Genomic DNA, 15,726 nt, shown 5'->3' on the forward strand with positions numbered 1-15,726 from the left:
GGAGAGAAGGTCCCGATGTTCCGTGTCAGATGGGCCAAGAGCGTCCTAAAAGAAGACCGGTATTTCACCACCATGGTTATACCCGAAGCCAAATCCAAGACAGCGGGCGCAAACGTCACCGCGAAAAAGAGCCATGGGTACTGGCTTCCCAAGTGGACCAATGCTTCTTCATTACCGACCCGTCAAAGCCCAGTCGTGTTGTCGTGAGGAGAGGCAAAAGGAAGATCATCGGAATGGATGGAGTAGCCAATGAGCAAGACTTCGACAAGTACGACGACCCGAGGATCGAACATGACGACGATGATGAAGTAGCAGCATACACCACAAGAAGAAGCAGGACCACCCTACCTAAAGGACGTCCGTTCCACAGAAGAACTCCATTTGCGAAAAAGAAGGGCAAGAAGATTGTGAACAGATAGCTAGCTAAGATCGATTGTATTTAAATCGTAGCCTTCATTTCTCGATTGTATTTCATGGGCACTTTTTGAACTATCATGAATATTTTTAAATTTCATGGACACTCGATCTCGATCCCCCTCCATCTCGATCGCTATCCCACCTCGCCAGATCCAGTCCCCCTCGCCGCCGAGCACCCCCTGGTCCACCGGCCGCCGCCGCCGACCCCCCGCACCCTCGATTCTCCTACTCAACCGCCGCCGCCGACCCCCCGCACCCCGCGCACCCTCCCCCGCTCCACCGGCATTACTGTTTGATGATATTTTTAAAAAAAATATTATTGTCTTATAAAAAAATATTACTGTTATGTTTTAAACAAGTTTGAACATATTTAAACACAAATAAGTATCAAACGGCATTTTAAATGCATAAAAAAATTGTGGAGCTTGGGAATCGAACACAGGACCTCCTGGTGTGAGAACTGGCTGCTGACCAGTCGAGCTAGTAGAGGGAACTTGGTGTGGATCAGGTCAGGTGGAAGATAACCTGTTGGCTCGAGCAGAAATCAAAAAAAAATACTAATGGCGCACCACGGTGAGGTGCGCCATTAGTATGGATGTACTTATGGCGCACCGAGGGGTGGTGCGCCATTAGTATTGTGCCCGATCCCCCCTTCCCTCTCCCCCTTCGCCCGATCCCCCCTTCCCTCTCCCCCTCGCCAGTTCCCTCTCCCTCGTCCCTCCTCCACCGCGCCGCCGCCGCCGCTGCCCTCTCCCTCTAGCCTCTCTCCCTCCCTCGCCAGATCCACCTCTCGCCCAAACCTAACCCGACGCCGTCCGCCCGCGCCCGCTCCACCGCCGCCGCCCTGCCTCGCCCTCTCCGCCCTTTCCTCGCCCTCGCCCTCTCCCTCCCTCGCCCTCTCCTCGCCTTCCCTCTCCCCGCCTTCCCTCGCCCTCGCCCTCTCCCTCCCTCGCCCTCTCCTCTCCCCCAGAGCCCAGAAAGCCTCGCCGCCGTCGCACCGTCCCGGACAACCACCTCTGCACATCGGTCGCCAGCCGCGGGGAGACACCAGCGCTTCTTCTCGCTCGGGACGCCGCTGCTCGTCAAGGTAATCCTCGATTTGCTCTTCTCTTCCCTTCCCTTCCATTCCCTTCCCTTTGATTTTCTCATGCGCTTTGGCTTCCTTTGCTCACGCAGGTGCACGCGTCAGACGCCACCAACCTTTGATTTGCTGGCCGTGGCACAAGCAGCTCTGCCTGCACATCTGGTTTGGTCTCTTAGACTAGGTATAATCCCATCCCCCTCTCCTCTGCCCTGCTCTTTCTCTGCCTGTGTTGTTTAGGGATGGAATGCATGCCCAACTATGCGACTGCTTAATTTGTCTAGCCATTATTCTAGCTGATTAGATTGGTTCTTTAGCTGTCCCCATGTAATTACTCAGCCCGATCAAATTGCCTGGAACTCGTTGGCGAAAACCATTAGTAATTCATGTACTTCATGTTTGACAGTTTGAGTACTTCTTGTTGAAGGTTGCTGGTACTTCATGTTTGAGCAGTGAACATGACAGGTTAATTTCAGATATGACACTGTTTGGACATTAATTTGAGTAGATGAACATTTTGTGGTTCTGCTAGGACTTGCTCCAGATTTTTTAACCCTAGGATTTCTTTTCTTTTAGTTCTTTTCTTACAGAAAATTTACTGAAAATTCAGAAATTTAGGACTTGCACGCATAGATGGCAGCCAACCGAAGAGGCAACGGAAGGACCGGCGCCCGACCGTGCTCCGCACCCTCAAGGAGGAAGTTACTGAAGTGGACTCCGACGGGAATCCAACGGCGCCCGAACGAATAGTCAAGGGGTACTCGCTTCAGCTCGGGTGCATTCTCCGGAGCACCGTCTCGATCAACACCGAGAACCTGAGGCATCCTGACCGAGGGAATTTGCGCAACCTCCTCTTCACGAAGCTGCACGAACGATACAAGTTCCCCGCTGAATTTGAAAACACAAGCCTCAAAGGGAATAAAGTGAACAATGCTGCCCTCACGAAGATGAGCAAGGCCCTGTATACTTGGAAAAGCAATGTGAAGAGAATGATCGAGAAAGGTGAGAGTTATGAGAAGATCAAGGAGAAAAATCCTTCGATCACCGAAGATGACTACAACGACTTCAAGATCAATTGCTCGAGCACCGCAAACTCCGAATCAAGTAAGTGGGGGAAAGAAATGCGGGAGCTGAACTTAGGGGAACACACTCGGTCCCGGCGGTTACAGAGTGGCGGAGCCTATATGGGACAAGGAGGAGGCGGACCGTGTCGAGCAAGGCCTACCGCCCCTCTTCGATAAATACGGTGACAAGCAGACCAGGAACTTTGTCAGGGCCCGGTACAAGAAGGACCCGAAAACAAAGGAGCTTACCACGGATCCGAAGACCAGGGCGCTTGAGCTTGTTCTGGTAAGGAATACACCCCCGCGTAATTAGCTCCATATGGTTGCATTCTAATTAATGAAGCCAAATTTCTAAATGGTTCACATTCCTTCCGCAGGCGACTGAAAGCAGTAGCGCGGGGTCGACTAAGAGCAACCCTTGGGACACCACTCTAAATAGGGCGTTGAATGTAATGAAGAACAAGGATAAGCTCAGTAAGCCGACGTCAGCTGGTCGTGTGGCCGGCAAAGGCTTGTCGACAAAATGGTCGTCATACTATAACACTGGTGGGCGAAAGGAGAAAAAGACCAGCTCGGAAAGCCAGGCGCGCGAGGTTCAAGAACTCAGGGCACAGGTGGCGCGGATTCCGGAGATTGTCCAAGAGCAAGTGCAACAACAACTCGGAGCGACGATCACCGCCATTGTGCCTACCTTGATCCAGGGGATTAGTGCGTGGATTGCGGGCGGCCAACAGGGGCCGCCCCGGATTCCTAGCTTCACGGCCAGCAACTCACAGAACGCGATGGCGGGGCCATTGGTGTCTCCGGCGGAGGCGGCATTGGTGTCTCCGACACCGGCACATGAGCTTAATGCACCCAGGTGTACGCCGGCCGGCACCTCTGCAGCAAGCGGCCCCTCCGTCAACTGCACGCCCGCCGTTGGCGGTGCCTCGACATTAGCCGAGCTCGACGCCATCATCACGGTAACTAATTAAGCCTCTCTCGGCCGAGGACTTCATCTCCTTGCCTTTGACTGGGCATCCCTAACGCCCTACATGTTTTCGCAGGGCGCCGCCGACGTTCCGTGCACTCTCCTGCACTTCGTGAACAACGAGTTGGTCGATGTCGCCAAGGGCAAAATCGTTCAACCGGGCAACCCCTTGTTCCACAGTACCCAGATGCCACCCAACTTGTTTAGGGTTCAACTGGTTCGGGTGCTGCCAGGCTGCGACGAGTTGTTACCTCCGATTCGACCCGTCGGGGCCGACGATGATGACGTGATGACCCTCAGCGCCTGCCTGAGCTGGCCCCTGCTTTGGCCGAAGAGCCAGATTGTTTGGGGGCGGGGGACACCACCCCAAAGACAACACCGCCAGTCGTGCCGGCGCCAAGTCGGCCCCATGGCAAGACCGCCGCAACGGTGCCGGACATCCCTATGCCACTGGATCCAAACATGCATATGGCACAGGATCAGAACGACGACGACGACGACGATACATTTGCCAACGTCGATCAGTACTTTGCCGATCATGGGTACGGTGGCGACTTCATGGGGCCTCCTTCTCAAGAACCCAACCCAACAAAAGACGTGCGCGATCTAGCTGGTACCGCGGAGAAGCCAAGTTGCAACAGGCGTCGTCTGCAGTTCAGCTCTCAGGAGACGCCTCCAGCTGCCGACTTCACCGAGCCTCAGATAGGCGAGGTGCGAAATATGATCAGCCCCAACACACTCAAGAAGGCGGTCTGTGAGCAGACTCGGTCCCATTACAGGAGAAGAAGAAGGCACGCAAAAGAAAGACTAACAAGGGTGCGGGCCAGCCGGCACCGAGTACGATCCGTGCTCAGGACGGGCCACCTTCACCTGAGGATATCTCGAGGAGGGTGCATGTGGCGGGTAGGCCGATGCTACCGAGAAATATGCTCGATGCTGCAACCGGTGCTATGCGGAGTCTGCATGACAGTGTTCTTTCTTTGGAGAAGCGGCGTCTCGGAGAGAAGGATGTGGCATACCCGGTTTTCGCGGCCAAGGTGCCAGAGGGCAAGGGCTTTGTGGATAACTCCATCGGGGGTACGATCGTCCTGCGGTTTGATGACATCCACGCTATGTTGAACCTTCATCCGCTGCACTACACCTTCGTTCGGCTATTTTCGCTGAGTATGGAGATGCGGATCATTCGCGACAAGACCCCGGACATCGTGATAGTCGACCCCTTCTACATGCGTGCCAAGATCTTGGGCAACGCTGGGGACCGGCAAGTCGCGAGTTCTTACCTCGAAGGCGTCATTCTGGCAAACCAAGATAAGGATAACTTCCTCGTACCTTACTTTCCCGAGTAAGTCCTCCCCTCAACCGCCCCGTAACATATGAATTCTTAGATTTCGATCATTTTTCTTTTAACATTCCGTGTTTTCTGCAGTGACACACATTGCACGCTCATCCTCCTAAGCCCCAAATATTCCATGGCCACGTATTTCGACCCGGACCGTCAGTCGAACGTAGACTACACAAATGTCAAGAAGGTTCTTGATGATGTTCTCCCCGGCTACGTCAAATCTGGAGGCACCTTCACCAGGCCTATTCGTAAGTACGGCAAGCACGTGTTCTCCCACAATACGACGTTCTGCTGCGTCAAGCAGCCGCCTGGCGGTCAGAAGGGTGCCTACTACGCCATCCATCACATGCGGGCGATCGTACGGGACCATCGTCAACTTCTGCTACCGAGTAGACTCAAAGATTGGGCCGCGAGCGTGTCGGCAATCCAGGACGCGGACATCAGACAAGAATTCTTTCGCATCCAGTCGGAGTTTGCGGAAATCATCCATCAAGATGTCCTTCGTACCTCGGGGCAGTTCTACCTCAGAAATCAACCGTCCAACAGTGACATCGACACAATCCTACAAATGTAGGCTGACAACGCCCGTTCTTTCATGACTCCCACGATAGACGGTGGCTTCATCCACGCTCCGGTCCCTTGAGTCGAGTCGAAAGCAGTGATGCTGTGTCTAGTTCTGAAACATCGATTGGCTCATGTTGTAATTAAACTTTAATGAACTTGTAGTATGTCTCTTTGGTTTCGAGAGTCGTTCAACTTAGATGTAATCGATGCTATTAATGTCTTGTTTTTCTCTTCCGATCGTTCTGTTGCATACTTATATATTGCTTATGTATTGTCTGTGAATTGGTACTAACGTTTTGTTTGGCTACTGCATAGCGATGCCGTGGTATGTCGTGTACAAGGGTAAGGTTTCCAGAGTCTACGACGACTGGGAGGAGTGTCGGAGACAGGTTCACCAATTCAGCGGTAACAGTTACAAAGGGTACGCCACTAGGGCCGAGGCCGAATCTAGATACACCCGCTATCTAGCGGGAGAGGGGAGGGAGCGTTGGAGGAACCGGATGAAGACGAGTTTCATCGTGATGATGCTCATCGTGATGACTGCAGCTCTCTTCTATGTGATGGTAGTTTAGATGATCAATATCGACTTGTAATGTGAAGACAAACTCGCGGTCTCGAGACTTGTAATATAATGTTCTATCTTTGTTCGGTCTTTTCAATTCGGAGACTAATATGATGAATTGTATTCGGAGACTAAAATGATGAATTGTATTCAGAGACTAATCTTCTATTGTATTCGATGAATCTGTTGTTGATGTGTGTTGTCTATATTTTGTCCAATTATACATTTTGTAACCTGTGCAAAAAATAGAAAAATAAAAAATAAAAAACCTAATATTCATACTAATGGCGCATCACATCATAGTGCACCATTAGTATGCCAAAGGATACTAATGGCGCATCATTAAACAGTGCGCCATTAGTATGCCGAAGTTACTAATGGCGCATCCTGTTGTTGTGCGCCATTAGTATGCCTCCCAGGTGCTTTGGCATACTAATGGCGCACTGTTGTATATACTAATGGCGCATCTGGGGTGCGCCATTAGTAAAATATACTAATGGCGTGGCACTAATGGCGCACCACTAATGCGCCATTAATGGCCAAATTAGGTGCGCCATTAGTAGGCCTTTTCCTAGTAGTGGGGGGGGGGCGTCCACCTGGCTGCCGCCTCCTCTCTTCCACTAGGTCCCATGAACCCCCCGGGGGGTCCCGGTAACCCCCCCGGTACTCTGGGAAATGCCCGAACCTATCCGAAACCATTCCGGTGTCCAAACATGACCTTCTAATATGTCAATCTTCATGTCTCGACCATTTCGAGACTCCTCATCATGTCCGTGATCTCATCCGGGACTCCGAAAAAACTTCGGTTCATCAAAACAGGAAACTCATAATATAAATCGTCATCGAACGTTAAGCGTGCGGACCCTGCGGGTTCGAGAACTATGTAGACATGACCGAGACACATCTCCGGTCAATAACCAATAGCGGAACCTGGATGCTCATATTGACTCCTACATATTCTACAAAGATCTTTATCGGTCAAACCGCATAACAACATACATTGTTCCCTTTGTCATCGGTATGTTACTTGCCCGAGATTCGATCGTCGGTATCATCATACCTAGTTCAATCTCGTCACCGTGAAGTCTCTTTACTCGTTCCGTAATGCATCATCCCGTGACTAACTCATTAGTCACTTTGCTTGCAAGGCTCATAGTGATGTGCATTACCGAGAGGGCCCAGAGATACCTCTCCGATACACTGAGTGACAAATCCTAATCTCGATCTATGCCAACTCAACAAACACCATCGGAGACACCTGTTGAGCATCTTAATAATCACCCAGTTACGTTGTGACGTTTGGTAGCACACAAGGTGTTCCTCCGGTATTCGGGAATTGCATAATCTCATAGTCATAGGAACATGTATAAGTCATGAAGAAAGCAATAGCAATAAACTAAACGATCATAGTGCTAAGCTAACGGATGGGTCTTGTCCATCACATCATTCTCTAATGATGCGATCCCGTTCATCAAATGACAACACATGTCTATGGCTAGAAAACTTAACCATCTTTGATAAACGAGCTAGTCAAGTAGAGGCATACTAGGGACACTCTGTCTGTCTATTTATTCACACATGTACTAAGTTTCCGATTAATACAATTCTAGCATGAATAATAAAAATTTATCATGATATAAGGAAATATAAATAATAAATTTATTATTGCCTCTAGGGCATATTTCCTTCAAAAACATCCGCGCGCTATGGATGGGGGAGCTGCCACCCAACCTGGTGCATCAAATGTCCACCCCTTGTCCAATGGTGAGAGGATGGAGATGAGAGGGAGGAGGAAAAGTGGGCTTGTGGTGAGGGTCCATGTTTTTTATAGTGTGTCTGGACTCCACCAAACCACTTCTACATTTTGGGTCCGATTTATGATATTTTGGGTATTTGTCCGCGTTCACGGACACTTGATGTAACCCCATTTGGATGAACAAAAGTGTCCTAATTGTCTGGTCCAGACATTTAGAAGCGATTTGATGTAACTAACGACATCTGCAACTTTGACCCCCAAACAGGACACTGTATCCGTCCGCGCACTGGTGGGGACCAGTCCACGGACACTAATGCGGGAGCCAGCCGTCCAATTGTGAGTTGCATATGTCCGTAGACATTTCGAACAACATTTACTGAAAATAAACAAATTTGATGCAAATTTAAACAAGGCAACGAATTTCATTCAAACTTGGATAATTTTTCAAACTTGGTGTAGTGTGCCCGCGCCTCGCCCATGGTGATGCCGGCATGGGCCGGCGAGGACGGTGGCGCCGGCTCATCATCGGCCACCTCTTCTATTGGCTCGTCCGCAATACTGACTTCCGGAGAGCTTGTCCGTTTGTCAGCTTGCCAGCCGGCCCCAATGACGGCGATCTCCTTCTTTTGTTCGTCCGAGAGGCTCTCCCACAAAGATTTGGAGCTCAAAACCATGGCGGGTGTGGTGCCGAGAGAAGATAGGGAGCAGAGGAGGTTAGATGCGGCTGTTGTCAGGTTTGGCGTTTAAATAGCAGGTGGATGTTAGGCCAAGCGGCGAGGTGGTTAATTGTGGCCGACAAACGAACAGACGGGTGGCGTTCGCATGCGGGTGCCGGAGGTTCCTCGGCAACTGTACATGTTTAATGGAGAGAGGTAGATGGACGGGTGTCGTTCGAATGGAGAGAGTAGGCGCGTGCACCGGAAGCGGCATGGGCGACATTCTCGGCCGGTCTGCCGCTTCAATGTCAGCTCTAAGTGAGAGGTTACGTCCGCTCTTGGCCGGCATGAATGCCGCGCTGACTGCTTCGGATGAGAAAGGACGCGGGCGAGGGAGAGGGCTTTGGGTGGGTCAGGGTTGCAGGACGTGTACGTGGCAGCTGTCCGGACCGGCTAGTAGACATATACATGACCATGTTGGCTGGCAAAGTACGTCCAGACCGGATGAGGGCGGTTTAATGGTCCGCGTTGGAGATGCCCTTAGACTACAAACTTGGAGATGGTCCGCGTTGGAACATGACATAGATTTAGAGTTCAACTTTCTGAATGATCTTTTCTTAGAAAACAAGTTTATTTCTCTTTAGTGTTCTGAAATATAAGGAGGCATGTCAAGTTCTGAAATGGCATTCCTGCTAAATGCTGATGATCCTTCATGTGCTTGTCGACTAACAAGATTGTATTCGTGCCCAATAGGTGTAGCGGTGTGCGCGTGCACACGGCACTTCGTCTACAATTCAGAGTCTCTTGAGGTACAAGATGTTAACCTGAAGGAAAAACAGATGCATCTCCTCTGTTGTTTTTCTTTTCTTTTCTTTGCAGGTTCCTATGTTGTTTGTTACTAACTGATACTTCCCCGGTTCACAAATATAAGATGTTTTGGATGTTATAAACTGAGATTAGTGAACAAACGCACTAAAGCGTGTCTATATATAGATCTGATTTAAAAAAAAAGAGTTAGAACATCTTATATTTGTGAACGGAGGGAGTAAAATTATCATCTGCTTGTTCTGAGGTTGGTAGTTGTTCTCACGTGTCAACTGCCATTGTGTGCCTGGTCCACCCTAAAAATTTAATGTGCCTAATCCCTTAATCACAATGCACTTGATTACTTACGTACATGGCTAGACACAGCTAACTAGTTCCAGCAGTCATGTTCTGAAGTCTTTGTGCTTGTTAGTGTTGCTGAATAAGTAAATGTTATCTGATAACCCGTTCTTTTCCCCTTTGTAACGTTTTTCTTTCGAATTTATCATTGTTAGATGTAGTCTGCGTCTGGGTTCACAAAGTTTCTGTCAGTTTGTGAAGCGAGGGATGTTCACTTCTGAAGCAAATGGTGGCACAATCTGGTTGCCTGTAGCCTAAACCAGAGTTTTATTATTTTCAGATAGTTTCACTAGTGTTGTAGCCTGAATAACTTGCTATCGTGTTCGCCTGTAGCCTGCAGTTTTTGAACTAGAAATATATGTGCATTTTCTTCATCCACAAAAAAATGCATTTTATTGAGAGAAATATATATGCATTTCTTATGTGCGATCCTGCTTATACCCTAATACCCATGTAACTTTCAGTGGGCTGCTGGCTAATACCAACCAAACAGTTGGGACAGAGTGGGCCGTGGTGGGACGCCCAAGTATATTGACCAGCACATGGGCTCACTTGGAGGCACACAGGCCAGGCTGGGCTAAATCCAAGGTCACACACAATAGGAAATGCCACCATAAAAAAATTTGTAAGATACCACAAAATTGGCCCGTCTCAATATTCACACGTATGTGAGTCTGACTGTCTATGCATATGTATGGTTGATGAACCAACAAACCACCCCATAGAAGAAGAAAAACAGAGGAAGGAAAAAAAAAGGGCCTTCTTAACTCTTCAATTCAATAAATCGAATACAGCAGACTTAGGGCGGGCGGGCGGGCGGGCTTGTTGCTTCTGTATACATAAGATGGTGACTACCAATAGCGCCCCTCCTCAAAGCTTCGCTTAATTCGCAAGAGAAATCTCAAAGGGATTAACCCCGCAGCAGTTTGGCTATGAAAGGGACCAACGCACGATGATCTGGTGTTGGCGTGTCATCGTTTCAGTCAGGATGATGCTTCGGACAGGCTGGGCTTTGCTAGAGGAGGAGCGGGGGCGGCTTGTCGGAATAAGATTAGCGAGTCATCGGGGGTATTTGGTACAGTAATTACAGTGTTCGTTGTTGGTGGTGCCGTCAATCATCATCGCCTGCAAGAGAGTCATGCGTTAATACTTGCATGTTCATTCCCTTCAGGCAGCAACTGAACTATCTCGATCATGGAAACTAGAAGAAAATCTATATATATCCGACGAATTAGTGCTTACTGGCTTGTGGATCGACATGGACAAAGAAACTGGCAGCAACTATTAGATAACACAGAACCAGCATAAGTCCTTTCAGATAGTTTGCAATGCCATCCTGCATAAAAAAAGAAAGAGAAACAAATAAGCACATGATACTGAAGCTTTACCAAGATGGATGTCTGTAGCACCGTAATACATCAGCGCAAAGGGTAAACTAGAAATATGTCCTCAAGGAGTACAAAACACCTTACAAGCCCACCATGCATGTTTATGTTTAACCAAAAGACTCTTGGTAACCGCTTAAGAACTTACCTGTAGCATAAATGCCACGACAAGCACTGTTATGAAGAGAGTTGCTGTCTCAAATAGTTGGAAATTCAAGTCCATCTTTTGCCCCATCATCCAACCAACGACAACACAAAATGGAATCTGCATTAACAGAGAACACATGTCAAGTTTCAAAAATAAGAAATCAGGCATGATGCGCAGACAAATAGAGAAAGTGGAGGAATAGCAGCAATCTACAAACGACACAGACCAGTAGAACATTTAACTCCCTAATAAACAAAAAATGACCAGAACTGTACTTGGCTGAACAAGTGCTAACATTCACACAGTACACAGATATCACAATGGGATATTAAGTTCAAAAGCATTACCACAAACATTGATATCTGCGTTGATGATCCAATTGCAACACCTATTGTTATGTCCTATAGCAGCGTAAAGCAAATGCAAAAACAGTTAGGAGGATGCTGAAGGAGGAAAAACACCAACAGTAACCACATATACAAACACTTACGAGCTTATCTTTCATCGCAAACATTATTGCGCTAGCATGTTCTGCTGCATTGCCCACGATAGGAAGCAAAATAACACTGATAAAAGCCACTGGTAGGTGCAATGAATCAGATGCTCCCTGGCAGCAATAGAGCAAAACAATGGTCAATTACATCCTTGCAGAGTATACAGTTAACCTGTAAGATTGACACTATATTGGTACTCTCTCCGTTCCAATTGATAAGACATGCACGCTTTCAAGATTTAACTTTCACCATCAATTAGACCAATAATGTACGAGTCATGTGACTTAAAAATTGAAGATGCACATTTTCCCTGACACACTGAGTGCACATTATCAACAAAACGGATTTTCTTAAGTCATCAACTAGGTTAGCTTTAATTAACTTCAATTATAACATATGAAGAAAACTGATAATTTTGTTGTCTTTTTCTACTGGGGAGAAAGAAAATACCTCAATGGCATTAACCAGGTACTCAGAAAGGACAGAAATCCATATCGTTAACACTGCAAGCCACGCAATAGCCTCCCACATGCTAATCTCTACCTCTTCATCTTCCTCGGTGGCATCCTCATTAGGCACTTCTTCCTGCAATTTCATAATATTGGTGCAACCTTCAGCAAATGATGAGCATGGTTTGCAGCTATATTTTGAAGTGATCTTCTTTAAGGAAATTTATTAGTTTATCATATGGCGTTCCAAATTGAGAGCACCAATATAGTTTGTCATCAGCAAGGATACGCCTATGGCATATATTATCAGAGCGATGGTCATGTCATCAGCAAGAAGTAAACAATTGAGGTACCACACTTACACTGCCAATTTGACTGTAACTGCTATTCCGTGCACTTAGTTGAAAATAAAGATAGCTTGCATATGCCACGAGCATAATACAACTACTGAATCTTGAAAGAGCAAGCTCAGAAGCTCCTTGCTGTATTTCTGATTTTGTGAAATGAAGGACAGCAGGAAACATCAGCCCCATAACAGCCATCAACAGTAAACCTGAGTTAACAACAGCAGTTGCCTGTTGTAAAGAAAATCGTGAGTTCACTATCAGAGATTTCCCTTGGAAAACTAAAATCAACCACACAAACATCACCTTGCTGAAGACTTGGTCTTTGTTGCGATGAATAATACCACCAGCAAAGAAAGCACAACCAACCACCAATAGCATATTTGATAATATAGAACCCAATAGCGATTGCTGAACTACTCGGATCATCCCATTTTTCAAAGCATATATTGCTATTATCATCTCAGTTGCATTCCCAAACGTGGCATTCAGAAGGCCTCCAACTGCAATTTGGAGAAAAATAAGATATTGTACTTATTTCAAAAACTATAATTTCCAGTAAGTTATTAACCAGAGTGATAAAAGTGACATACGTGTTGGACCAGTGTATACCGCGAGCTGCCTGGAGAACAGGAAATGATGTCAGATTTTAACAAAGTCAGGAAACTAAGTAGAGAGTCTGGTAACTCACTCAGTTGCATAACCCAGACGCTCAGCTAACGGTGTTATTCCTAGCATGCTGAAAAGAAAAATCACTCCCTGCAGGTTTGATGAAATATAAACAATGTCAGCATTCACTGATCATCTGTACTTAAACCTGCCGTTGAACTACTGAACAAACGATATGTTCCTGAAGATCAGTGAGTAAGATCATCAGCTCTTGCCAAAGATCTCCAGGTGGTGTCGATATACAATTATTAGTTGGAGTGAAAAAGCCTACAACTAGTGATATATATAAATTAACGCGCCGTATTAGAGATCAATCTCCATGAACAACACACTTACATGCCAATCCGTAGTGTAGTACAGAACGATCGTCGCAGGCCCAAAGGGCATCAGCAGGTTGAGCTTGGAGGTGAATATGACGGTCCTGATGCTCTGCAATACTCTCTTCACGGTGGTGTGCAAGCTCCAGGATGGGATCATGGTCGACCGCAGCACGCCGTTGGGCACATCCAGGCCGTTTGCCTTGAAAGCCCCCATCTCGATCTGATGATTCTCCATCATCTGCATCCACAAAAAAGGGTGTTATTCGTGAGCAAACAATGCTGCTAAAAGAAGCAACTTCCCCAAAGCCAGGTGCGAACTCAATTCCTATTCCGCGTCAAAGCGGCGGACATGACGTGGGATACGGGGGTTCACCGATTTTGTTTGGAAAAATCAAGCTGCGCCCGCAGCGGGGCACCAGGTCAAGTTTCCGAGCAGAAAAAAAAAATCCTTAGTCAACTCAGATCGATCTTGCGAGCTGGAGAGGAAGAATAACCCGACTGAACTATGATCGGATTAGCAGGGCACGACGCGGCAATCAGATCGGCGGCAACTGGCTGGACTGGGGGGAAAGAACTATTCGGATCTCGATTGCTCGGTGGCAGGGCAAACCGAGGAATCAATCCCCAAGGGACTCCCGGAACAACCCGTTGAATCAAGCTGGCTGTTTTCCCTTACCTACGGAGGAGGAAGAACCCAATCCAGGCCTGTCCAGCAGCACTGTGCCCGGCCGGCCGGCTGGCTACTGAGTAGCTGTCGGCGCCGAATCGCGAGGAAGAAGAAGCGGGCTCGGGGAGAGATCAGAGGCGAGAAATCCGCGGGAGCAGGAGGAGCATTGGGCTGCCGGAGCCGGGGAAATCTCGGGATCCTGGTGCGGTTAGCCTGGCACTAAGCGAGCACGGAGGAGGGGAGTAGCGGGTAATTGTGCTCCGAGGAGGACGCACGACGGCACGGCACGGCACGGGGGGAAGCCCACTAAGGCACTAACCCAGCACCACGACGAATACTAAATTCGAAACCAGCACCACCGCCACTACTACTACTTGCGTCGACCGAAATCCGAGGGGATATCGCTCGACAAACATCACCTGAATCTGACACCGCCAGCACCACCGCCAACAACTAACCTGGGCGACGACCGGCGGGGGAGTCGGGAGGATCAGCAACAGCAGGCGGCCGCTAGCGCCCTGGGGAGCATCGCTCGCTCGCTGCCGGCGGCCCAAGAAGGCTCGGGGGAGGGGGAGGAGGAGGTCAAAGCCAGTCGTGGTGGGAACGGAACGGGTCCTCGCCGGCCGCCGAGGGGGACGGGAGGTCGGCTCGGCTCGGCTCGAGGGGGCACGGAATTTTGCAGGTTCGGAGTGGGTAGGCGCTCGCTCGCTCGCTCGCTGCTCGCAATCACAAGGGCCGCGCCGCACCGGGAAATTCGGCCGGCTTCCGTCCCGCTTTCGTCGCGTCCTTCCTCCCGTGGCAGACGGGGCACGCACGCACGTTCGGTTCGGGGTGGGGGGACGTCTCCTCCATGTGACTCTAGACCGACTTGGTGTTGGTGTTGGTGCCGGCTCGTGCTTGCGGCGTCAAGTCGTGCCCCCCTTTAGTGGTTGTTTGGATACCAATAATTAAACCTGATTTAGGAAAACAAGTTTTAGGAGTGTTTTTAGGAAAACCTGTTTTAAGGGAGAATTTTCGTTACCAGGAGTTTCTGGAATAACTCGTTTGGGTGAGAAAACGTTAAAACAAGTTTTGGTAAAAGCGTGTTTGGATTAGTTAGTACTATGTAGACGCCGCTTACTTTCTCCTGTGTCTCTCTGAACTCAAGTCGCCTCCGCTTCTTTCCCAAATCGCCGCCGCAGCTTACCGTCTATGTTCCTCGAGGAGCTTGACCTAGCCCAAGCTCCCCACGCCATCAACGGCTCCGGTGACCGCCGCCACGGCAACAAAGCCGTACGGTTGCGCGGCTGCCGCTTCCCGTTCCACTCTCCTCACACCGTCAACGGCCCCGGCTCCGGCGACCGACGCCACCACGGCGATGCCGTATGGTTCCGCGGCGTGCAGTGCAGACGTGGGGCGTCCCATCTGTTCTTCGCGGCGGAGGCCTACCGGCGGGGAAGAAGGGCACGTTGTCGCGGTGGATGACTCGCGACTATGGTTGATGGCGGAGGACAAAATCCGCCCCCATCTTCTAGACCCTTCACTACCGAGGCATCCAGGGAGTCTAGAGCGTGCTCGACGCAGCCCGAACTACTTCCAGTGGATGAGTATGAGCTGCCCTCTTCGTGGCATGCTGGATCTGGAACTATGGTGACAGACTCTTCATTCAGATAATGTGAGGTAAGCTTCTCTCTA

The 15,726-nt window shown here is 49.0% G+C and overlaps 1 protein-coding gene across 3 annotated transcripts; it reads right to left on the reverse strand.

Moving 5' to 3' along the window:
• Positions 1-10,165: 10,165 nt before the first annotated feature.
• Positions 10,166-14,908, reverse strand: LOC125540007 (vacuolar cation/proton exchanger 3). Of its 3 annotated transcripts, none has more exons than XM_048703570.1 (12): positions 14,799-14,908; positions 13,402-13,623; positions 13,088-13,155; positions 12,990-13,018; positions 12,703-12,899; positions 12,415-12,627; positions 12,054-12,188; positions 11,600-11,716; positions 11,457-11,510; positions 11,110-11,226; positions 10,819-10,912; positions 10,166-10,701 (listed from the first exon to the last, which is right to left on the reverse strand). In XM_048703570.1, exons 2-12 carry the CDS (start codon positions 13,621-13,623, stop codon positions 10,688-10,690), a joined length of 1,260 nt encoding a protein of 419 aa, XP_048559527.1. In that variant the 5' UTR covers positions 14,799-14,908; the 3' UTR covers positions 10,166-10,687. The 3 variants fall into 3 exon arrangements, with proteins under 3 accessions (XP_048559527.1, XP_048559525.1, XP_048559526.1); XM_048703568.1 differs by lacking the exon at positions 14,799-14,908 and adding an exon at positions 14,511-14,790; XM_048703569.1 differs by lacking the exon at positions 14,799-14,908 and adding an exon at positions 14,062-14,408.
• Positions 14,909-15,726: the final 818 nt, after the last annotated feature.

Source organism: Triticum urartu, chromosome 2 (genome assembly GCF_003073215.2).
Source record: "Triticum urartu cultivar G1812 chromosome 2, Tu2.1, whole genome shotgun sequence".
NCBI lineage: Eukaryota > Viridiplantae > Streptophyta > Magnoliopsida > Poales > Poaceae > Triticum > Triticum urartu.

Bases quoted from the DNA above. Each gene is read 5' to 3' on its own strand.
- LOC125540007 (XM_048703570.1), bottom strand. From the start codon at position 13,623: ATGATGGAGAATCATCAGATCGAGATGGGGGCTTTCAAGGCAAACGGC. The intron at 12,900-12,989 runs GTATGTCACTTT...TCCAAATTGCAG, and splicing joins GGTATACACTGGTCCAACAC to TTGGAGGCCTTCTGAATGCC. The intron at 12,628-12,702 runs GTGATGTTTGTG...TCTTTACAACAG, and splicing joins AAGACCAAGTCTTCAGCAAG to GCAACTGCTGTTGTTAACTC.